We start from the raw sequence: 26,071 nt of genomic DNA, 5'->3' as shown, positions 1-26,071 counted from the left end.
CCTTCATCTCATGTGCCCAATGTCCACTCCCCCTTCATCTCATGTGCCCAATGTCCACTCCCCCTTCATCTCATGTGCCTCATGTCCCCTCCCCCTTCATCTCATGTGCCTCATGTCCCCTCCCCCTTCATCTCATGTGCCTTATGTCCCCTCCCCCTTCATCTCATGTGGCCTATGTCCCCTCCCCCTTCATCTCATGTGGCCAATGTCTTCACCCCTTCATCTCATGTACCTTATGTCCCCTCCCCCTTCATCTCATGTGCCTTATGTCCCCTCCTCCTTCATCTCATGTGCCCTATGTCCCCTCCCCCTTCATCTCATGTGCCTTATGTCCCCTCCCCCTTCATCTCATGTGCCTTATGTCCCCTCCCCCTTCATCTCATGTGGCCTATGTCCCCTCCCCCTTCATCTCATGCGCCTTATGTCCCCTCCCCCTTCATCTCATGTCCCCTCCTCCTTCATCTCATGTGCCTTATGTCCCCTCCCCCTTCATCTCATGTCTCCTCCTCCTTCATCTCATGTCCCCTCCCCCTTCATCTCATGTGCCCAATGTCCACTCCCCCTTCATCTCATGTGCCCAATGTCCCCTCCCCCTTCATCTCATGTGCCCTATGTCCCCTCCCCCTTCATCTCATGTGCCTTAGGTCCCCTCCCCCTTCATCTCATGTGCCCTATGTCCCCTCCCCCTTCATCTCATGTGCCCTATGTCCCCTCCCCCTTCATCTCATGTGCCTTATGTCCCCTCCCCCTTCATCTCATGTGTCTTATGTCCCCTCCTCCTTCATGTCATGTGCCCTATGTCCCCTCCCCCTTCATCTCATGTGCCTTATGTCCCCTCCCCCTTCATCTCATGTTCCCTATGTCCCCTCCCCCTTCATCTCATGTGCCTCATGTCCCCTCCCCCTTCATCTCATGTGCCTCATGTCCCCTCCCCCTTCATCTCATGTGCCTCATGTCCCCTCCCCCTTCATCTCATGTGCCTCATGTCCCCTCCCCCTTCATCTCATGTGCCTCACGTCCCCTCCCCCTTCATCTCATGTGCCTTACGTCCCCTCCCCCTTCATCTCATGTGCCTTATGTCCCCTCCCCCTTCATCTCATGTGCCTTATGTCCACTCCCCCTTCATCTCATGTGCTCAATGCCCCCTCCTTCTCATGTACCCAATGGGCCCTCTCCCTTCATCTCATGTGCTCATTGCCCCCCCTTCATCTCATGTGCCCAAAGTCCCCTCCCCCTTCATCTCATGTGCCCAATGTCCCCTCCCCCTTCATCTCATGTGCTCAATTCCCCCTCCCCCTTCTTCTCATGTACCCAATGGCCCCTCTCCCTTCATCTCATGTGCCCAATGTCCCCTCCCCCCTTCATCTCATGTGCTCAATGCCCCCTCAATCTCATATGCCCAATGTCCCCTCCCCCCTTCATCTCATGTGCCCGATGTCCCCTCCCCCTTCATCTCATGTGCCCAATGTCCCCTCCCCCCTTCATCTCATGTGCTCATTGCCCCCCCCCCCTTCATCTCATGTGCCCAATGTCCCCTCCCTCCTTCATCTCATGTGCTCAATGCCAGCTCCATCTCATATGCCCAATGTCCCCTCCCCCCTTCATCTCATGTGCCTGATGTCCCCTCCCCCTTCATCTCATGTGCCCAATGTCCCCTCCCCCTTCATCTCATGTGCCCAATGTCCCCTCCCCCCTTTCATCTCATGCCCAAAGTCCCCTCCCCCCTTCATCTAATGTGCTCAATTCCCCCTCCCCCTTCATCTCATGTGCCCAATGTCCCCTCCCCTTCATCTCATGTGCTTAATGCCCCCGCCCCCCTTCATCTCATGTACCCAATGTCCCCTCCCCCTTTCATCTCGTGCCCAAAGTCCCCTCCCCCTTCATGTCATGTGCTCAATGCCTCCTCCCCCTTCATCTCATGTGCCCATTGTCCCCTCCCCCTCCATCTCATGTGCTCAATGCCCCCTCCTTCTCATGTGCCCAATGGCCCCTCCCCCTTAATCTCATGTGCTCACTGCCCCCCCTTCATCTCATGTGCCCGATGTCCCCTCCCCCTTCATCTCATGTGCTCAGTGTCCCCTCCCCCCTTCATCTCATGTGCCCAATATCTCCTCCCCCTTCATCTCATGTGCTCAATGCCCCCTTCATCTCATGTGCCCAGTGTCCCCTCCCCCTTCATCTCATGTGCCCAATGTCCCCTCCCCCCTTCATCTCATGTGCCCAATGTCCCCTCCCTTACCTTCATGTCATGTGCCCAATGTCCCCTCACCCCTTCACCTCATGTGCTCTATGTCCCCTCCCCCCTCATTTCATCTCATGCCCAATGTCCCCTCCCCCTTCATTTTATGTGCCCAATGCCCCCTCCCCTTTAAACAGCCAGATAAGGATTAAACGGGCATTGTAAATGATGGTATATGTCTTGTATTTTCACAATTCAAAGGTTGGTATTTATTGTCACCCTCTACCTTCTGTATGTGTATTATTGGGATGCTGCTGCGTGACTGTAGGTTTCTGCAGATCAGTATGTGTAAGCCAGATAATTAATAGGTACAGTGGGAGCAGTCTGGTATGGTCAGTACAGAAATATATAACAGATGATAGACCAGCGCCATTAAACCCACAGTGTGAGGGGAGAATTATAAAAACGAATGTAAACAATAGATATAAAAACAGATATAGAGAATCAAAAAATAAAATGGCTGCAAATTGCATTCAACAATAAAAAAAATGGCTGCAAATTGCATTCAGTGTTGTGTCCATTGGGGATTAAGGTCCCCAATCTAAAGATCCACAACTTTTCATAAAAAGATGGTGTTAAAACCACCTGGCTGGGAGATTCAGGACACATAAGCCTTTTGGGTTACCTTGAGGAAATTTGGCAAAGTGAACACATCTTTTTTTTTTTTTTTTCCTTTATATATGTTCACCAATTCTGATTTTAAGTTGTCTCTTGGTCTTGCCCATATAGAACTTATTACATGGGCACTGTAGCATATAGATTAGATGGGTTGTAGAGCAATTCATAAGTTGGCAGATCATAAAGTTCTTTCCTCTATGAGAATTGGTGAATGCATCTGCTTATTCAGTGTATTTACATATCTGACATTGTCCACAAGCATGCATTCCACACATTGGTGTAAATTCAGTGAGACAATTTTTTTTTGTTGATGTTCTTTGATACTCTGAATGAACCAAAGTATTATTGGTTCATTCAGAGTATCATGAGTTTATAGTTGAAATATTGGAATTTGTTACATCATCATTTTTTTTTTCCCACTGACACAGACAGCGGGACTCAGCCCCAGGCTCCCGTGTCACTGGATTTGATTGACAGCAGAGGGAGCCAATAGCTTCTGCTTTGGAAGGAACGAGGGACAGGGGCGAAGAACCATCTTATCCCTGTGAATCACCAGGTAAGGTGAACAGGATAATGGCGCCAGTTGAGATACCCTGTGCGCAGAGGTGATGGCCACCTTCTGGGACAGCGAAAGCAGGGGAATCTCCCGAAGTTTCTAAAAGGAAAGCACCTAAGGCGACAACGGACCCCGCACTGGAGGAACCAATGTCGGACACCCTGAAAAAAAAAAAAAAGGTATACACCAGGGAGTGGGTGGCCAAAGGTTGTTGGAAGAAGACCACCAACGCTGACACCTAGCCCTTGATGGTACTCAAGGCCAAATTTCTGTTCAATCCCCCATTGAAGCAAGGACAAAATCCGAGCCACCGAGAAGGAGCGAGGATTAACCCCAAGAGACTCACACCACGCAATGTATGTCTTCCATGTACCATGGTAGATCTTCCTAGAAGAAAATCTCCTAGCTTTCAACAGGATAGGAATTACCGACTCAGATAAACCCCTATCCTTCAGCACCTGGCATTCAACAGTCAAGCTGTCAAAGCCAGCGACTGTAAAACGGGATGGAAAATCTGTCCTAGGGACATCAGATCCTCCCCGAGAGGAAGCTTCCAAGGAACGTCAGCGACCAGATCGGCGTACCAAGCCCGGCGAGGCCAGTCCTGAGCCACTAAGATGACCGGAATCCCTTCTGCCTCGATCCTGCAGAGAAGTCTTGGCAGAAGCTTGAGAGAAGGCGTAAATCAGACGATACTGACCCTACGGGGCCACCAGTGCATCTGTGGGGTCCGCCTGAGGATCCCTTTTGTCTGAGCCACAAACCTCTGCACCTTTCTGTTGAGCAGTTGTGAAACACATCCGGATGAAGGGACCACTCACCTTGGTCTAAAGCCTGCCAGCTGAGGTAATCCGCCTGCCAGTTTTCCACCCCGGGAGCAGGGAGGGCTGGAATGACCGTTGTGCCCACCTTCGAATGCCAACCACCTCCAGAGTTGCCAGGACACTTCTTGTGCCCCCTTGGTGATTGACATAAGCCATGGCTTTGTCCAAATGAATGTGCATTGGAAAACCCTGAAGACGATCCGTCCAATGGTCCAGACAGTCTGATCGCCTGGAGTTCCAAGACATTAATCGGTAGTCTGTACGCAAGCGTCCAGATCCCCTTAGCAGAATGCTTGCCAAGGAGGGCTCCCCAGCCGGACAGGCTGGCATATGTGGTCACCACTGTCCAATACAAGGGGAGGAAGGATTCGCTCAGACGAAGCGCCAGAGAACGAAGCCACCATATCAGGGACTCCTTCGTTCCCCCGACTCAGCCGGATCCGATTGTCCAGAGATTGCAGAGTCTTGTCCCATTTAGACAGAATCCAGAGGGATGACCATCTGCTGGGCAGCGGGAGACGAACTGCAGCCTGCAATATCTGGAGTTTGTCCAGAGTAAGGAGAACTCTGGCTAAGGCCAAGTCCAAAGTCAGGCCCAGATAGTCCAGCTTCGTGGACAGAACCAGAGCAAACTTCTGAAAATTCAGAATCAAGCCGAACTCCCACAGAGTTCGCATTGTGATCTCCAGGTTTTCCACCAGAGCAGGAGACTCCGCTTACAGAAAGAGGTCGTCCAAGTAGCCCAGTACCGCAATCCCCCGTTGGCATACCAAGGCTAACACTTTTGTGAAGACTCAAGGAGGCGAAACCAAAGGGTAACGCAACAAATGGATAATGCTCCTCTCCCACAGCAAAGCGGAGAAAACTCTGATGACTGACATATTGGAATGTGAAGGTAGGCATCTTTGATGTCGATGGAGGCAAGGAAATCCCCCTGACGCAGGGGTGCCACCATCATTCGAATGGACTCCATTCTTAACTTCTGCAACCTGCACAAAGCAGTTTAGCTTGAGGTCCAGGATTGGATGCACTTTGCCTTCCTTCCTGGGAACTGTGAACCGGTTTGAGTAAAACCCCTGAAAATGTTCTGGAGTCGGAACCGGGACAATCACCCCTTGAAGTAACAGGTCTTTTACCACTTCACAAGTTGGAAGGAAAGAACCTTGCCTGGGGGACAGAAGTGAAACTCGATCGTGTAGCTGGACAGAATGAATTTGTGGACCCACTTGTCTTGCACCAGAGCTTTTGGATGAGAAAAGGGAGAAAGAACCCCCCTTATGGGACTTTATCCTATTGGTTAATAATAACCCAATAAATTATATTTAGTACAAAAAGTAAAATTTATAATATATTTATGGTTACAAAAAAGACAAAAAAAGTGTAAAAAACATACAAATAGGGGTGGCTAGCCCTAAAAAGACTCCATCATAGTTGTCATTATGTGTACAGACATTAATGCATATATAGAATGTATATGAACATTTTACTCATAATACAACATGCCAGCTGCACACCCAACGCATTTCTGGATTTTGATTCCTTCTTCGGGGAGTATGGGTAGTATAATCAAAGACAACACTTATGATGCAAAGAGTCACAAAATAACCAACATGTTATAAAACCAACATTTTGCTATATCCATCCCAGTGGATCGAAAGGAACAGTGGTCATGAACGTGCATGCAGATGTCACAGGCCCTGGAGCCCAACAAGACCTGGCAGAGCGCCCCAGTGACAGCAACGCGCAGCAAGAGAAGGAGCTCAATAAAAAGGTAAAGGCTCACAAAGCACACGGCTGCAATCCAGGGCTCCAAAGGAGGCCCAGAAAGGCTTCGAGCCCTTGTCAGTTGACCCTGAGGGATGAAAAAATATATGAGCCGAGAAGAATGGGCCACGTCTACGACGAGGTTCCTTGCCCTTAATAGCCTGCCGAAGAAAAGTACTCTTGCCCCTTGTGAGACCTTTAATGATGTCAACCAGGGTAGCTCCAAACAGGTGATCTCCTTGAATAGGAAGATCAGTGAAGGCCTTTTTAGAAGTCTGGTCCGCAGACCAACACTTGAGCCAAAAGACACGCCAAAGGACCACTGTCAAAACAGAGAGCCGAGGCACTAGGGGAGCCGCATCCATAGAGGCGTCACAGATAAACTGCAGCCCCTGGACCAGCAGCTCAGCAAAGGCAGGGGGAGCTGTTCTCCCTCCAGGCCACTGCGTAAAAGCTTAGCCCACTCGGTCAGAGTTTGCAACACCAGGGCAATGGTGAATACCGGCCTCAGTGCCAAACCAGCCAGAGTGTACATACTGTAGGCCACAGCCTCCGCCTTCCTGTCAGCAAGAGCCTTAAAGGCCAGGGACTCTAACCGGAATCATGGTTGCCTTGTTGAATCTGGAAACCAGGGGATCCACCACTGGTGAAACAGTCCACTTCTTAATAACGGACTTCTCATAGGGGTAACGCCTAGTAAATCGCTTAGGGACTCCAAGGGAACGCTTTGGTTGTCTCCACTCTTTAGCGACAATTCTGTCAAAATAGGCTGGGAAAGGAAAATGGGATTTTTGACTTACCTTAAAATCCATTTCTCTGATCTTCATTGATGGACACAGTTCCTGATTCTTCTTAACAATTGGGTTATACTGCCCCCTACAGAAGTAGGACACTAGGCGGGAAAAAGCTCGACTATGCCTATGGGCAGTCCCAGGGGGTATGCACCCACTCTCAGCTATAGGCACTCAGTTTTGTTACAAGCAGTGTCAGAAGAAAGCCAACTCCACAGAGGGGCGGGTGCTGTGTCCATCAATGAATATCAGAGAAATGGATTTTATGGTAAGTCAAAAATCCCATTTTCTCTTTCGTTCATTGATGGACACAGCTCCTGATTCTTCTTAACCATTGGGACGTCCCAAAGCAGTGTTAAACATGAGGGGTGGGAAAAACATCAGAAAAAAAATTCCTAAGGCTAACCATAGCCAATCAGGTAACAGAGCGCTACCATAAACAACTGGAGCTCACCTGAAAAACAATACACCCTCAAAGTGGACCAGGTCCTTTAAACAGCAGCCTGAAAAACCTTGAGGGTTAAAAAAGCATCCGCAGATGCCAACACATCCACTTTATAAAAACTTTGTAAAAGTGTGCATTGACGACCAGGTGGCTGCCTTGCAAACCTGCGTCACTGACGCATGATGACGGAAAGCCCAGGAGGTACTAGGCGCCCTAATAGAGTGGGCCTTGACAGGGACAGGAGGAACCTGACACTTTATGGAATAGGCCTGAACCACTGTCTGTCTGATCCATCTGGAAATGGTCGCAGAAGAAGCGGACAACCCTTTGTGAGGTCCGTCCGTGAGCACAATAGTCCGATTTCCTAAAAGAATCCATAGCTGCCAGGTACACCCCAATTGCCCGGACCACATCCAAGGAATGCAAGGCAATTTCCTTCGGATGTTTAGGCCTGGGACACAGGGAAGGCAACACAATGTCTTCAGTCAAATTAAAGTCAGAGACCACCTTAGGAAGGAATGACGGTCAGGGGCGAAAAAACCACCTTATCCTTGTGAATCACCATATGGTGAACAACAGAATAACGCTGCCAGTTCCGAAACCTGCGCAAAAACGGTGAAAGTCACCAAAAAAAAAAAAAAAAAGGCAACCTTCTGGGACAGCGAAAGTAGGAAAAGCTCGCGAATATTTTCAAAGGGAGGCTTCTGCAGAGCTGAAAGCACCAAATTAAAATTCCAGGGCGGCAACGGAGGAACCAATGTCGGACACCCTGAAGAAAGGTACGCATCGGGGAGTGTGTGGCCAAAGGTCGTTGGAAGAAGACCGCAAAGGCAGACACCTGGCCCTTGATGGTATTCAATGCCAATTACTGTTCAACCCCCCCAATGAAGGAAGGTTAAGATCCGATCCACTGAGAAGGAGCGAGGATGAACCCCAAGAGACTCACACCATGCAATGTACGTCTTCCACGTACAACGGTAGATCTTCCTAGAAGTAGATTTCCTAGCTTTCAACAGCGTAGAAATCACACTCAGAAAAACCTCTATCCTTTAGCACCTGTCGTTCAACAGCCAAGCCGTCAAAGCCAGCGACTGTAAAGCAGGATGGAAGAATGGTCCTTGAGACAGCAGATCCTCCCTGAGAGTAAAACCCCAAGAAGCATCGGCGACCAGCCGTACCAGATCGGCATACCAAGACTGGCGAGGCCAGTCTGGAGCCACTAGAATAACCAGAATCCTTTCTGACTCGATCCTGCACAGGAGTCGTTGCAGGAGTTCGAGAGGACTGGAACGAATCGGCAGCCCACCTTAGAATGCCGGCTACTTACCGAGCCGCCAGGACACTTCTTGTGCCCCCTTGGTGATTGACATAGACCACGACCATGGACTTGTTCGAATGAATTCATACCGGACAACCCTGAAGAAAAATTGTCCAATGAGCCAGACAAATCTGATCGCTCAGAGTTCCAGTACATTAATCGTCAGTCTGGACTTCATCAGAGTCAAGATCCCCTGAGCACATCTGTGCTGAGGTCGTCTCCCCACCCGGACAGGCTGGCATCTGTGGAGACAACCGTCCAGTACAGGGGGAGAAGGATTTTCCCTGTCAAAGTGCCGGAGAACGAAGCCACCTCTAGAGACCGTGGATCCTTATCACATTTCACCAGAAACTCTTTCGCAGTGATCTTGTGTGGAACTGTGCAAACAGACCGCCTCGAAGGTGGACACCATCAGGCCCAGCACCCGCATCCAAGCTCGGAGAGATGACCGTCTGCTGAACAACAGAAGTTGAATTGTCTCCTGGAGTTCTGCCAGAGGAAGAAACACTCTGGCTGAGTCCAGAGCCAGACCTAGATAGTCCAGTTTTTGAGGATAGAACCAAAGCAGACTTCTGAAGGTTCAAAATCCAACTGAACTCCCACAGAGTAATCTCCAGAGGTTCATCAGAGCAGTCATGGACTCAGAAGAAGATCGCCTTGGTACCCCAGTACTGCAATCTCCCGCTGACTCAAACAATGCCAGCACCGGGGCCAACACTTTTGTGAAGACCAGAGGAGGGGGGCGAGACCAAAGGTCAACGCCACAAACTGATACTGCTCTTCACCCACGGCAAAATGGAGGAAGCGCTGGTGACTGACCCATATTAGAATGTGCGGGTAGGCGTCTCGATGTCAATAGAAGCGAGAAGAAAACCCCCTGATGTAGGGATGCCACTACCGTGCAAATGGACTTCACTCAGAACTTCTGTACCCACAAAAAACTGTTTAGCGTCATGAGGTCCAGAATTGTACATACCTTGCCTTCCTCCTTGGGAACTGTAAAGAGGTTTGAGTAAAAACCCCTGAAAAAGTTCAGATGTCGGGACTGGAACAATCACCCCTTAAAGTAACAAGTTTTGCACTGCCCCAAAGAGACCCTGTAAGCGATCTGGGGACAAGTGCAGGTTGGAAGGGAAGAACCTTTTTGGAATATAAGACCAAACTATCTTGTAGCCAGACCGAATAACTTTGTGGACCCACTCGTCCTGTACCGGGGAGGTACATGGATATGGAAACCAGCGAAGACGTCCCCCCACCCCAGATACGGGTTGCCTTGTCCACAGGTCTGGAAGAGCCCGCTCGTGGCTTGGCAGACCAGGTCCTTTGGAACCCACGGTGGAGGCCCTGACTTTTGATCCCTTGTATTGAGGCCCTGAGGGACCAAAAACCTCTCATGAGCCGAGGAGAATGCCCCATATCTACAACGGTGCTCCTTGTCCTTGGTAGCCAGCGAAAAAAAAAAAAAAAAAAAAAAAAAAAAAAAAAAAGTGCTCCCCCCCCCCTGGTGAGACCCTTAACGAGGTCATCCAAGGGAGCTCCAAACAGGCAATCCCCTACAAGGGGAAGATCAGATAAGGCCTCTTTAGAAATCTGGCCCACAGACCAGCATTTCAGCCAGATAAAACGCAGAAGGACCACTGCTGATACAGACAGCCTAGAAATCAAAGGAGCCACATCCAAAGAAGCAGCACAGATAAACTGTAGCCCCTGGATCAATTGATCTGCCAGGTCTGCAAGACAGGGGAAATCCATTTCCCCTCCAGGTCCCGGCATAAAAATTTAACCCACCCAGATTTTGTGACACCAGGGCAATAGTAAATACCGGCCTAGGTGCCGAACCAGCCACAGCAAACATATGGTGGGCCAGAGCCTCCGCCCTCCTATCAGCTGGATCTGTAAAGGCCAGGAACAGGGTGGGCACTGCTCCATCGAAATTAGGGTGCTATCGGCCACGAGGAACGCTGCGACTCAGGCCGAAGCCAAGTCATATGCGACCTCGTGAGAAGTTTAACTCGGCAGGGCTTTTTTTTTTTCCATGTCCATCTCCAGCACTAGCCCTGTGCTCCCTGCTGTCACTTGTAGGTTTCCTCCAAGCACATCACTTGTTAGGTAAAGATCAATAAATGGTTAGCTTGGAGAACTAATCGCATTTAATTATGCTGACTGAAGTTCCCAGTGTTGCCCAGAAATCAAAGCAAATCAAAGCATATAGTGTGCCTAAAATGTAATTTTAACGTTCTAAACACAGGTCCTATAGATGGAGTAGAATGTTTAGAGTGGAAAAGGCTCAGCAACTGGTAATAAAAAACAGCAGAGGAAGAAAATAGGCACCCTTTCTGCGATTCCCTAATTAGGAAGGGCTGCACATACTACAAAATGGTCTAACCTACCCAATAAAAACTACAAAATGGTCTAACCTACCCAATAAAAACAATGTGCAGTTTACTTAACATTTTACATGTATATTCATTATAATGGTCACATATTATAGACCCGGTATGTGCTCTAAGCAGATTAACCACACTAGAAAAAGGTTGATAAAAACTTTAATAAAATCTGAGAAAAAAAAATCATTTATTCATGGCTTAGAGTAACATGTTTTATTTACACTCCCAGAAAAAAAATGTGGTGGTAAATGGCATTTTAACAAATCAGAGGTAATACAAGTTTCGAGTCAGTTCTATTTACCATTACTAAACTGCACCCAAATTAACCTTTGGAGATAAATACACATTAAGTTCTTCCACCACCAATTCAGTCTGTATCCCAACTTAACGACCTGGTTGCATCTAACATACAAGCATTTCAGTGACCAGTTTATACACTACACAAGAGGACAAAACATGTAAAAGGAACAAACTTCAAGTACATAAATATTTACATGTCTACATTATTTAGGACAAAAAAGCTGCCATTCTAATGCTTGAAAACCTACAAATCTATACAATTGTAAAGGTATAAGAAACACATTATCTAGTGCTGAATCAGTGATGAATTATGGAACCTCTTTTGGGTGAGACAGGTAGCGCGATTTGGATTGCAGTGCGTTTTGTTATGCGACAATCATGGCAGAATTGCACTGCATTTGGGGTGCCTTTAAAACTGTCATCGCGTTTTTCCACCATTCTGGAGTTGCGGGCAGAAATGTGGCGATTCAAATCGCTTTCTGCGAATAGGGCCTTACGAAAACTGGTGTAGCTGTGCACGGTAGCCAATCAGCTTCTTACTTTAGCTTGTTCAATTTAGCTTTGACAAAAAAAAAAAACTCTAGAAAACTGGAAGCCGATTTGTTTCTATACAGAGCTGCGCCAGATTTTGCACTCTCCATTTATAGTAAATCTCACCCTCTGTGGCAACTTCGGCACACATTTTCTGTGCTACAGTAGATGCCCATTTTTTAAAGGGGCTCTTTATGATACTGAGAAAAATATTTTGCTAGAACTTTATCCCTCCCATTCACTTGCTGTCTTTTACAGCTCATGCTCACAGTTGCGCTCAGTGCGGTCTGTGATATATTTACAATATAAAAACAAAGCACCTGGCACAGATCACTGTTCTTGACGGCGTGTCCATACTCTTGAACTTTGGTGGTGCATGTAGAATGTTTCTGCTGGAAATGGCCTCTGGCACACCTGAGCTTGACCAATTCGACAGTGTAACAAAACGCTACTACACTTTTTTTTAATGAAATCGCATGGCAAGAGTATTTTGAGTTTATGGATTCTGTATATAGCTAACAAACTGAGTTGTGCATACTTTCCTACATGTCCTAAAAAATTTCTATTTAGTACTTGCATGTACTGCAGCTGTTCATTTAACCAAGCTGCATGCTAAAAGATTTTATGTAAATCTTGTTAAATTTTGTTTTATGTTAACTCCATTTAGGAACAGATCATTGAAGAGAACCATTTTTTTCTCTTCATGCATCCACGGGTTCTATTCTTTGTGAACGTGGCCATCATTACAAGTTGGCTGCATGCTGGTTCTGGCAGGGTGATGATATGGCAGTGGCGCTGAATGCCATTCCAGGATGTTAAAAGTTAACATTTACAACATTATATGTCTGCAACATAATTCACTTCCTTAAAATTCAAGATTTGTTCAGGTTGCTTGCCTTCTCTAAACAGCAGGTTTTCTGTGCGTAGTCTGTTTATCTCCTGTGGTTGAAAGAAGAAAAGTCACTCTTGTAAAAAAGCAACAAATACTATAATATATTATATATATAATTTTTTTTATTTTAGATATTATATTAAATAATGTTAGCAGATACTATGTACAGTACATATTTAGGGTGCATTCAAATAATTGTTCTTATCTGCTGCAACCAGGCATTTCCCAATACCAGAGGTGCTGACCCCCCCTATTCCGGAGTTCAATCAGGGAAGCACAATGTACCTCCAGCTTGGAGCGGCGCCAAAAGCTTTTACAGGTAAACCAGTTTTATACGTTGCTACTTAACTACATAACTGGCATTAGACAGTTATCATCTGACTAAACATAGTTTTTATTTGGTCTTAAATATGTAACCTTTCTGGCTCACACAATCAAGTAACAGCCACAAAATCATAATCCTATGTTGGTTGAATCTATAAAAAGAACCCAGGAATTAAAAAAAAAAATAAAAATCTAATCTAAAGCTTACTTTTTTTTTTTTTTTTCGTTCTTAATAGAGTGGGAAATGGTTAAACCCCAGTCCGGTTTATATTTCTTTCACTCCCATTGGAGAGATTCTTCTTCACTTCCTGGCCTAAAGACACAACAGCAAGTGAGAAGAAATCTCAGACAAATGAAGGTACCTCCATTTGTCCCGATGATTACTGTCATAGTCTTAGAGAGTGAATCTTTCAAGTTGGAACACTGCCAAGGGTTCTAACCCTTAAAGGCACTTCCCACTTTAGGTGATTCAGAGCTTTGTGGTAATCTCACCTAATGTGTTATCTCACAGGTTAAAGTACATTGTGGTAAGGCAGCCTAATTTTTTCGAATGGTCTGCCAATGCACCTGCACTTTTTTTTTTTTTTTTAAGTGCACCACACAGCACAAATGGTTCACATCACTATGCAAAAATCAATGGAAACACAAAGCAATCATACGCATGTCAATGTGCATACTGGCATGAAATGTAAAGTGTAACGTGGATGCATTTCCATAGCTTCTTTTTTATCAGGAAAAAAAAACTGCAAGTTAGGCCGTAAATCTTTAATATTGAAATCCATCTATATGCAGTAATAACAGTGTCATACCTCAATAAGTTTGTTGTTGTCCTTTTTCAGTTTTACTAGATACTGAATTTTCTGTTGTGGATTTTGATGTCCAAGTAGCTTTCCATTTTCTTCCACAAGAGATGCAATCTGCCTTCTTAACAATTCTGACTCCTGCAGGGAGGAAATTGAAAATGTCATTGAGATTCATGAATTTTATGTTTATCAAGGCGATCCAATTAAATAACGGGCCTTTGAGAAAAAGATTTGGTTACATTAATATTTATATATAAGTCCTAAGGAAGCTGCATTAACTTTAGTAGTGATATTTATTCTATGCTCTAAAGATAATGGTCTAACATATAATAGTAATAGCCATTATTGCAATTTATTATATTACTATGGATCTGTTCATTTCCTCAGACGTCTGTTTCCTGCTGTGAGGCGTATGCTTTGAACACTACATTACCAAAGACTAAAAAGGAAACAATCCTTTACTAAATATATACAGGTATATTTATTTATTTTTAAAGGAAGCACTTTTCATCAGTAATCACTCCTCTCTAATCCCACTTTAATGAATCCTCCCTATGTAGAAAAAGGATGTTTAAACAATAGTATGTAACCCTACAAGATTGTTGTAACCATTCTGCAGATCATTTATTAAAGCAAACAAACAAAACCCTATAAAAACCTCATGTATAAAATGCATACACAAATAACTAAAATCATAAAGAAGACTAGCACCCATCTCTTGGAACAGAATACAAAACTCCCCATTGCTTAGCCATTAACGGGTATTTGGAAAGGACGCGAGGGGATATCCCCCCCCCCCCCCAAAAAGGACATAGACAAAAAAAAAAAAAAAAAATCATAACCGTTTCCAACCCTTTACTTTCAGGAAAACAAAAAAATAATAATAAACTGATTTTTGACTCACCGTAAAATCCTTTTCTCTGAAGTTCATTGACAGACGCAGCTTCATATCGTCTTGACCATTGGGTTATGCTACCCCCTACAGGAGTAGGACACTAGGCAGGAAAAAAACTTCACCATGCCTATGGGGCAGTCCCTGCAGGCATAACCCCTCACACTCTGCTACAGTCCTCAGTTACGTTGCAAGCAGTGTTTAGAAGACAAAAACCCCATTCCCCTCATAATTAGAGGGGCGGGTTCTGCGTCTGTCAATGAACTTCAGAGAAAAGGATTTTACAGTAAGTCAAAAATCCAACTCTCTCTATCACTCATTGACAGACACAGCTTCATATTTTCTTGACCATTGGGACGTCCCAAAGCAGTATTTGCATGAGGGGTGGGAAAAACAACACAAGGAAGAATGTAATTTCCCAAGGCTAAACGTAGCCAACCAGGTAACAAGGAGCTCGACCAGGAACAACTGGAGTTCACCTAAAAAAAACATACACCCTCAAAGAGAAAAAAAGTTCTTTTAGACAGCAGCTTGCAAAACCTTGCGGAAAAAAGAGGCATCCAACCTTGTAGAATATTGTGAACGTGTGCACTGACGACCAAGTAGCCAAACTTGCATCACTGACACCTGATGGCGAAAAGCCCAAGAGGCACTCAGCACCCTAGTAGAATGCACCTTCACCGGGAAAGGAGGAACCTGGTGCTTTAGTGAATAAGCCTGAACAGTCTGCCTGATCCATCTGAATATGGTCGCAGCAGACACAGCCAATCCTTACGATGTCCTTCGGTAAGGTCAAAAAGAGCGTCTGACTGTCTGAAGACTCAGTAGCCACCAGGTAAACCCTAGTTGCCCGAACCACATCCAAAGAATGCAAGGCAATTTCCTTGGGATGCTTGGGCTTAGGACAAAGTGAAGGCAACACAATGTCTTCATTCAAATGAAAATCAGAAACCACCATAGGAAGAAAGGACTGATTAGGTTGAAGTACCATCTTATCTCTGTGGACTACCACATAAGGTGAGCGGCAGGACAACGCTGCCAATTCAGGCACTCTGCGGGCAGAAGTGATCACCACCAAAAAGGCAACCTTCTAAGATAATGTAAGCAGAGGAATCTCCCTAATGTTCTCAAAAGAAGGTTTTTAAAGAACAGATAATACCAAATCCAGATCCCACAGTGGCAGTGGGGATCGCCTTGGAGGAGCCATATGATGCACCCCCTGAATAAAAGTGCAAATCAGGGCATGCGTAGCTAAAGGGCGTTGGAAAAAAAACAGCCAAAGCCGACACTGCCTTTGATAGTGCCCAAATCCAAACGCTGTTCAACCCCTTTTTGAAGAAAGGGCAAAACCCCAACTACCGAAAACAAGCGAGGGTGCACTTTCAGCGATACACACAATGACATGTATGATTTCCACGTATGATGATAGATCTTCCTGGTCTTCAATAGTGTAGGAATCACAGAGTCAGAAAGACCTTTATCCTTCAATACCTGGCTTTCAACAGCCACACCGTTAAAGCCAGCAACTGTAATGCAGGATGGAAGATCAGCCCTTGAGACAGATCTTCCCTGAGAGGAAGTCTCCAAGGAGCATCGGTGATCAACCTTACCAGATCTGCGTACCAAGACGGGGGGAGGACAGTCTGGGGCCACCAGAATGACCAGAACCCCTTCCACATCTATCCTGCGAAGAAGCCTCGGTAGGAGTTTTAACAGAGGGAAGGCATACTGACCCGAAGGAGCCACCAGTGCATCTGTGGCGTCGGGCCTGGGACCTGGCTACAAACCTCTGAACCTTCTTGTTGAGATGAGAAGCAAACAGATCAACCTTGGGTGTCCCCCACCGGACACAGGAGATGAAACATCTCTGGATGTAGGGACCACTCTCCCTGATCCAACACCTGACGACTCAGGTAATCCGCCTGCCAGTTCCCCACACCTTGGATGTGCACAGCAGAGAGCTGGAACAAACTTCTCCGCCCAATCCAGGATCTCGGCCACCACCCTGGCCGCCAAGACACACTTGATGAATGATGCACGCCACGGGCGTAACATTGTTTGATTGAATATGGACCAGACAACCTTGAAGACGAGTTGTCCAATGACTAAGACAATAAGACAAAGCTTTATCGCTCTGAGCTCTAAGATATTTAATTGGCGGCTTGGACTCTTCCAATGTTCAGGATCCCTGGGCGCAGAGCCTCCCCAACACTCCTCACCAGCCTGACAGACTAGCGTCCATGGTAACTACCGTCCAATACAACGGAAGGAAGGACTTGCCTTGGCATAGTGCGGACGAGTGAAGCCACCATAGAAGAGCAGACTGTGTTGCGACTCAACCGAATCAAATCGTCCAAGGATTTTGGATCCTTGTTCCACTTTACAAGAATCTCCCTTTGTAAGGGTATCTTGTGTAATTGAGCAAACGGAACTGCCTCGAAGGTTGATACCATCAGACTCAAGTCCCACATGCTAATCTGCAGAGAGGACAAATTGTTTGCCAACAGCAACCTGATTGCCCCCTGCAACTTTTGCAACTTGTGCGGGGGAAGAAAGACCCTCGCCAAAGCGGAATTCAGAGTCAGGCCCAGATAATCCAGTCTCATTGAAGGTTCCAACCGAACTCTTGCAGTGTTCGGACAGTGATCGTCAAGCCGCCCAACAGGGCTGAATGAGAGTCCGCCCTCAATAGATCGTCCAGGTACCCCAGTACCAAAATCCTCCATTGGCGCAGTAATGCCAACACCGGGGCCAGCACCTTGGTAAAGACCCTGGGGGCAGAGGCGAGACCAAAGGGTAACGCTGCAAATTGATAATGCTCCTCTCCTATAGCGAAGCGAAAAAAAGGCTGATGTCCAGCGTTGATAGGGATGTGTAGATATATGTCCTTGATATCTATGGAGGCCAAAATGTCTCCCTGGTGTAGGGACGCCACTACCATAAGAATAGATTCCATTCAAAACTTCTGTACCCGCACAAAGCGGTTCAGAGCCTCGAAGTCCAGGGTTGGACGCAGTTTGCCTTCCTTCCTGGTTAAACAGGTTTGAAGAGAACTCTTGAAAGCGTTCCTGAGAGGGAACTGGCACAATCACCCCTTGCGACAGCAGATCTTGTACCGCCTCTCGTAGATCCCTTAACCGGTCTTGAATAGGCACAGATTGGACGGGAGGAACCTGTCCGACGGTCAAGACCGGAATTCGTTCTTGCACCCTGATCGGATCAGTTTGTGAACCCATTTGTCCTGAAACAAGGAAGTCCATTGTTCCGGAAAGAAGCAAAGACATCCCCCCACCCCAGGAACAGGTGAGGGGGCCCCTTCATGCAGACGAAGATTTGTCTGCAGATCCAGACTGGCCTGTCTTCGGGTTACCTGACCATGTCTTTTTGGAACCCCCAGAAGACCTGAATGGCTTTCCTGCGACCCGGAGGCACGAAAGGGCCGCCTATGGGCAGTAAAAGAAGGCCCCCATCTAGCAAGGCCTTTGATCAACTCAACCAGGGAGAATCCAAACAACCTCTCCCCTGTAAAGGGAAGGTCTGAAAGAGCCTTTTTACAAGTCTGGTCCACAGATCAGCTCTTTAATCACACCATGCGTCTAATAGCAATCCCCAACGCAGACACTCTGGCCACCAGGGGAACTGCATCCAGCGACGCATCACATATATACCGCAGGGCTTGAGCCATTTGATCCAAGAGCTCAATCTGCCCCGGAGAGAGCTGCTCCGTTTCCAAGTCACCTTTAAGTAACTTCACCCATTCAGTGATGGCCTGACACCAGGGTGGTCACAAATATTGGTTTAAATTTTGAGCCCGCTAACACATGCAAATGGCGGAATAGACACTCAAACTGTCTATCTACGGGGTCCATAAAGGCCGGGGATTCTTCCACCAGGACCACAGTAGACCTATTCAGTCTGGAAACCGGATGATCCACCTTTGGTCGCACGGTCCACCGAGTGGAAACCGCATAACGGCGTTTAAAGCGCATGGGCATCACTAACATGTGCTTGATGCGCCCCCACTCTTCATTGACAATATTGTCAAAAAGTCCCAGGCAGGGAAACACCTTGCCCGATTTCTGGGATTTGCAGGTGCCAAAAAACACTTGTGTTTCTGACGCTGTAGATTCATCCGCCATTTTTAAAGTTTCTCGCACTGAAGCTAGAAGTGCTTCCACCAATGCGCTTTCCCGGGTGGCGGCTGACAAGGACATGTCCTCGTCGCCATCAGAATGAGATGACACAGATGGGGTGCGTCTGTGGCAGCCATATCTGCCTCAGAATCTGAAGATACTACAGAGGGAGGTGAAGGCAAAGGGCGCTTACAGCTACTGGCACTTTTTAACACTAAATCCACTTTTGACACCAGGCTTTCCAAAAGTGCTGTAAAAGCAGACAGGGGCTGCGACCCAGAGGGTCCCCCAGCCGCAATGAGGGGGCCTGTAGGTGAAATTTTGTCCTGGGACTCCATTTACACTGAAAATAAAAAAATGCGATTGCACCGCTGCACTAGTAGTATAGCAAGTCCCAGCCTAACACAGCCTGTCCTGTCAGCAGTGTGAGAGGAATACATACAAGGGACCCCAAAAACATTACCAAACCGATCAGGAGGCTTTCAGGAACATTCTGTGCATCAGAAAGAAATGATCTGACACAGGAAATAGAGCAGTACCTGGGTCATGCCTAGAGTCTTTAATGTCTCCCTTTGCTGTCCCGCAATCGTGGACTACAAGAAAATGGCCGCCCCATGCATTCCTATGGGGAACTATCAAAACATGGCTGCCCATGCATTGCAATGAGGAAAAACTTAACATAAATGCAGCGCAAAAGGTCTACAGCGAATTGGCGGCCTTCACGGCCCACCATGCGGTCTCCAGGACCCCCGGGGGGGTGAAGAACTTTAACTAAAAGAAAATAAAGGAAAAAAAAAAAAGGTTCCCAAAAAATAACAGCTAAGACGAAGTCCCAGCAGGGAACTAGATCCTACTCCTAAACTAGACAGAAACAGACTGAGTGCTGTAGCAGAGTGTGTGGGGTTATGCCTGCGCCTGCAGGGACTGCCACATAGGTGTGGTAAAGTTTTTTCCTGCCTAGTGTCCTACTTCCTACTCCTGTAGGGGGCAGCATAACCCAATGGTCAAGAATATATGAAGCTGCGTCTGTCAATGAACGATAGTTATGCTTTTTGCATCGTCGTTGGAGAGTCTGAGACCCATCATACAGAAAGTGAGGGGGGGGGGGGGGGGAATTACCTATTTTTTTGGTGTCAGTGCTCCCATTTGGGTAAATGTTAACACCCATTTAGCCATAACAAAAGCCCATCGGGTAGTAGGAAAAAAAGGTAGTGTTTACTACATATCAGTACACTGTGCGATAAGCCAAGTAAAAACTCAATTTGAAACCATATAGAGAGCTCTGAACACCATACCAGATAGGCAAATCACAAACAAAAAGCAGGCAGAATTATCTTGGGCTCTATTCACATTTGATTGTTTTGTAACTTAAAGAGGAGCACCAGTCTCCCCCCAAAAAATTAAAAAAAGTCAACAGTTACAAATACTGTAGCTGCTGACTTTTAAACACTTTACGACTGCCCGCCGCAGTTCTAGTAGAACTGCGGCGGGCAGCGGCTCCTGCGCAAACTGCCATAGGTATACGTAGGTCGCGCGCAGGGAGCTAGGGGGCGAGCGCGCGCCGCTGCCAGCGCGCTCCCGCTTGCCATCGGGGAAGCTGATGCACAGGGCAGACGGCTCTGTCTGCCACCTGACACCCGCGATCATTCCCCGCTGAGAGAGAAGAACAGTCAGTTGTTGTGAACACAGCTGACCGTTCTTCTCCTTGGAATGATTATAGGGCCCCTGTGATCCTTCTATATAGGATCACAGGTCTCTATGATCATTTCACAAGCCACGTCCCCCCCACAGTTAGAAAAACGCCCCTAGGTACACATTTAACCCCTTGATCACCTACACTGTTAACCCCTTCCTGACAGTGTCATTATTACAGTAACAGTGCATATTTGTAGCACTGATTACCGGTGTAATGTCACTGGTCCCCCCAAAAGTGTCAAAAATGTCAGTCAGGGGTCCAATCTGTCCATTGCAATGTCGCAGTCCCGCAAAAAAAAAAACAAAAAAAAAAACAAAAAAAAACAAAAATCGCATATCGCTGCCATTACTAGTAAAAAAAAAAAAAACAAAAAATGACAAATCTTTCCCGTAGTTAGTAGACGCGATAACTTTTGCGCAAACCAATCAAAATACGCTTATTGCAATTTTTTTTAACCAAAAATAAGTAGCAGAAAACAAATTGGCCTAAAATGTTAAAACATTTTTGATTTTTTAATTTTTGTTATATAGCAGAATGTGAAAAATATTGTTTTTTTTCCCCCAGAATTGTCGCTTTTTTTTTTGTTTATAGCGCAAAAAATAAAAATCACACAGGTGATCAAATACCACCAAAAGCTCTATTTGTGGGGAAAAAAACATCAATTTTATTTAGGTACAGCGGCGCATGACCGCGCAATTGTCCATTAAAGTAACGCAGTGCCGAATCGCAAAATATGGCCTAGTCATTAAGGGGGCAAATCCTTCCAGTCCAGAATTGGTTAATACAGGGACACCTAACTGTCCAGGGATCCAGCAATGTCTGCACCAGATTCTTCAATCAGCTTTGAGCGCAGGCATCTTAGGTAAGGGACACCGGCAGTGAAGCCTTCTGGCTTCACAACCGGACTCCTACTGTGCATGCGCAAGTCGCGCTGCGCTTTGTGAATGGCCCCGCAGTCTTTTGGGACCGGTGTGTGTCCCAGAAGGCTGCGGTGGGGGGGGGGGGGGGGGAGGAGGAGGGGCTAAACATTCTTGTAGATTGCCAGGGTAGTCTGACCCAGAATTGGGAGCGTGTACCTGTCAAAACCAAGTACCCGCTCCCCCGTCAAAAAAAAGTGTCAAATGTGGCAGTGAATGCAAGCAAGGGAAACTTCCCCTTTTGGGTGAAGTAGCTTTATAAAACTCCAAAACGCTAAACATCCTAAACCCCATTGTTTTTAATTGTGCCTGTTCACACCAGTCCGCAGTGTTGCTTGAAGCTTGTAATGTGAAAAAGTACATGGGCTCCTTTTGAGCTACAAGCTTCAAGCATTTTTGGCCCCTATAGACATCAATAGGAGCACCTGCAAAATATGCAAACACGTAAAAAAAAAAAAGAAAAAAAAAAAAAAAAAACGTATATGAATATAGCACTTATCCCCTCCACAAAAGCTGTACAAATGCTTAAAAAACCTCACAAAAAAACCAACCCACATCAACCACAGCTGCGGGTGGCAGCTCCAGGCTAAGTGACATACATGTACATCTCGGCTTACTTGTCGAGCGCTGCACACTCCTCTGCTGGTCTGTGCTGTGATTGGCCACAGCCAATCAACAGGTATAATAAAAAGAGGGGTTAAGACTTTAGATGAGAGACACCACACAACTGGCAGGTCAATAGTAGCACATTAGTACATGGAATATACAAACATATAAATACATAATGTAAAAATCAGTATAGTAACAGAGCTCGTAAGAAGTCCCCAAATCCAGGTTCATATAAAACCAACATGGTACCATATAACAGAGTAATGCCCCGTACACACGTGCAGATTATCTGAAGACTTGTCTGCAGACTTACCAAAACCATATAATATGAGGTCAAACCTAAACACTTTCAATTTGTATGCAATCCGGCAGGCCCTTGCACTACATAGAAAAGGTAAATCTGAAGACAAAAGTCTTCAGATAATCTGCACGTGTGTACGGGGCATTAGAGTTGATAGAGTAAAATCATGACATCAAGCAGACTCAACGCGTTTCGTGGACTTATATTGCCACTTCCTCAGGAATATATGCATGATATGGGTCTACAAAAAATATATATAAGAGTATAAGAATTACCGAAAATGATGATTAATCGAAACTGGAAAAGGGAAAAAAGGGAAGGGGGGACAAAGCCCCCAGTTCCCAAAACTTACATATCAGCTCTTAACTGCAACTGGTGCTGGAGGCAGGGCCCAATCCTGGTTGTCTCCCACGGGAGCTGAGGGCGCACATGGTAGGCGGAAAAGGTAGACCACGACCAATGCAACATGATGTACATATGATGAGGGTTTCCCCATATAGTTTGTCATTTACATTACAATTCAATTTTGCTGCACTGGCCTGTGGTTTTCGCTCCATCACCTGTTGTCCCCTTGGGAGCTGCGATGTGTGCCGTATGTCCCGCCTGTCTCTCCTCGCCCTTTGGGCACGGGGGATCTGGGGGGCGGTGCCGCCACACATCGGCGCCACGCCCTGCGTCGGCGCGTGACGTCATTTGGCGCAGACGGCTGTTTGTCATCATCCGTGTATATCAGGCGGCCCGCGGGATAGTTCTGCTACGGCGTTTGCCATTCCCGTTCGGCCCCATTCATATACACTGCCGTGATGCTGGGTGCACAAGGGCTTTGGCGGCCTCTGCGATTGCGGGGCACACCTTTTCTTGAGCGTGGGAGCTTGTCTCTGGTAATTTCTCTTTTTCTCTTTACATCCTTCTTGGCCCTTACTCTCTGTACATATTACTTTAACCATGGCTCACACTTCATTCTGGGACTACCATTGATATGTATCCATACAATGTCACATCATGCTTATTTCCTCGTTTCTGCTCAGTTTTCTTTTACCGGTGGCTTTACATTTCTACTTATACTTTCTCATATTTTTCCTCGAGTTTGCCCCATATATCTATATTGCACCTTTTTCTTTTCTCTTGACTCACTGTCAACTCCTTTTTTCACTTCTCCCACTTACACCCACGTCAGCATTATCATGCTTTTTCCAATAAATATGCATATAATTATCACACTAAATTATCTTTTTATTGGACCTCTACACATCCACCCCTCACTGTTTATCTCAGCTTGATTTATTGTCACTCATTCTTTTATACAATCTCCACTCTTCCCATCCATATTCACGTTATTACTACCATGTATCTTTAACAAACGCATATATACTGACTATGCACAATTATTTTACTCACCTTAGATATCTGGTCATGTTGCTATTAGCTTGTCTTCAAGCATATTTAACCTAATTCCTACTGCCTTCATTCACACTTACCTTAGCACCACCATGTACCTGTATAAATACATATATACCCATTATATATTCTTATCTTATCTACTATAGATACTTGTTCATGTTGCCACAATTTTTACTCCATACATGTCCAACATAATTTCTACTCCTTCCATCTATACTTACGCTAGTACCATCATGTATCTTTAATAAATACATATTTACTGATTATATATATTTACTTTATCTACTATAGATACTTGTTCATATTGTTACTAGCTTGATTCTATGCATCCTTACCCGTGCTTCTTTTGGTGTGCGGCGTGGTCTACCTTTTCCGCCTACCATGTGCGCCCTCAGTTCCCGTGGGAGACACCCAGGATTGGGCCCTGCCTCCAGCACCAGTTGCAGTTAAGAGCTGATATGCAAGTTTTGGGAACTGGGGGCTTTGTCCCCCCTTCCCTTTTTTCCCTTTTCCAGTTTCGATTAATCATCATTGTCGGTAATTCTTATACTCTTATATATTTTTTGTAGACCCATATCATGCATATACTCCTGAAGAAGTGGCAATATAAGTCCACAAAACGCGTCGAGTCTGCTTGATGTCATGATTTTACTCTAACTCTGTTATATGGTACCATGTTGGTTTTATATGAACCTGGATTTGGGGACTTCTTACGAGCTCTGTTACTATACTGATTTTTACATTATGTATTTATATGTTTGTATATTCCATGTACTAATAAATGTGCTACTATTGACCTGCCAGTTGTGTCGTGTCTCTCATCTAAAGTCCCAACCCCTCTTTTTATTCTACTTGATTAGGGATGGAGGCGCACGACATTCCCATCGTGCACCTCATTCAAAGTCCCACACCTCCCCCCCATTTGCAATCAACAGGTATACAGCCAAAATCATTGGATGTAACCTGCTGACACATGCTATGGCCAATCACATCGCTGACCTCTGTGTTTGTAAAACAGAACACACAGGATTTGGCTGGTTTCTTCCTCCATGAGCTCTTTTCGTTGAGAGAGAAGCCAGCTAGATTGTGTGTGAGTACAAGCAGCACATACACACTTGCATACACTTGTTAGGCAAATTTAAACTCCTAATTGTCCCCCAGAGTTAACCCTTTAATTACCATGTGCCATTAGTATGGCGACAGTGTACAGTATTATCACTGATCACCGTATTAGTGTCACTAGCGACATCAGTGTCAGTCAGTGTCCCTCCCAGCCAGTGTCAGTTAGTACCAGATTGGCGGCCACACCATCACAATCACTATAAGTCACCGATTACAGCCATGACTAATTTAGGGTCTGTACGGATTAGTATCTTGATCAAGATTGAAACTATATTAGTGCCCTCAACAATGCGGTGTTAGATGTAGGATTTATATTTACCAAAAGACATGTAGCAATATACATTTTTGCCTAAATTTATGAAATGTGATTTTATTGAAAAGGTTTTAAAACAGAAAGTAGAAAAAAGGTTTGGTCTTTTTTGTTTAAATAATAAAAACCCAGTTGTAATCAAATACCACCAAAAGAAAGCTCTATTTGTGTGTAAAAATTATATAAATTTAATTTGGTACAATGTTGCATGACCAAGAAATTTCCAGTTTAAGTAGCACACTGCTGAATAACAAAAAATGTCCGGTCACGAAACAGGCAAAACCTTCTGGAGGTCAAGTGGTTAAAAAAAAAAAAAAAAAAAAAAAAAAAGAAGATGCTGAGAACTCAAGTGTGAATACATAATAAAATCACAGATGTGTTTGAGGTTTGCAGGACAAAGAGGTTTACTCTTCTAAAAAAAATACAAAAGCATCACTTTAAACATCACCAAGGGCTGTTCTACTTTTTCCTATTAACCACTTGCCGACTGCCAGCAGTAGATATACTGCGGCAAGTACGCTTTATTGCGTGAAACTACGTACCTGTACAGCGTTTCGTGCATTAGCCAGTGGAGGTGCTCACGCTGATTGGCCAGAGGGGGAGCCAATCAGCAGGTCCGGCGGACTCGATGTCTGCCAGCCCCCCGCGATCCTTCTCCAGAGACACAGAACGGTGGTCTGTCTGAGTAAACAAGGTAGACTGCCATTCTGTCACAGATGAACACCGGGATCCTGTGTTCCTTCTATTCAGGAACACAGATATATCCATGTTCACCTACAAAGTCCATCCCCCACAGTTAGAAAGCATCCCCTAGGCCTAGAGACACACTTAAACCTTTGATCGCCCTTGGTGTTAACCCCTTCCCTGCCAGTGTCATTAGTACAGTAACCGTGCATAT

The 26,071-nt window shown here is 45.8% G+C and overlaps 1 protein-coding gene across 1 annotated transcript in view; it reads right to left on the bottom strand.

Moving 5' to 3' along the window:
- Nucleotides 1-12,610: 12,610 nt before the first annotated feature.
- Nucleotides 12,611-26,071, bottom strand: part of KIF15 (kinesin family member 15) — a gene marked incomplete at its 3' end in the record, with an annotated part of 260,968 nt that continues 247,507 nt past the window's right edge. The window contains exons 34-35 of the mRNA XM_082258917.1: nt 13,799-13,930; nt 12,611-12,712 (exon numbers count right to left, since the gene is read on the bottom strand). Coding sequence (XP_082115043.1) covers nt 12,611-12,712; nt 13,799-13,930 — 234 coding nt within the window. The remainder of the gene's footprint in view (nt 12,713-13,798; nt 13,931-26,071) is intronic.

Source organism: Pelophylax lessonae, assembly GCF_965119305.1.
Source record: "Pelophylax lessonae genome assembly, chromosome: 5".
NCBI lineage: Eukaryota > Metazoa > Chordata > Amphibia > Anura > Ranidae > Pelophylax > Pelophylax lessonae.
The sequence above is the reverse complement of the archived record's forward strand: the minus strand, read 5'-3'. Positions and strand labels throughout refer to the sequence as shown.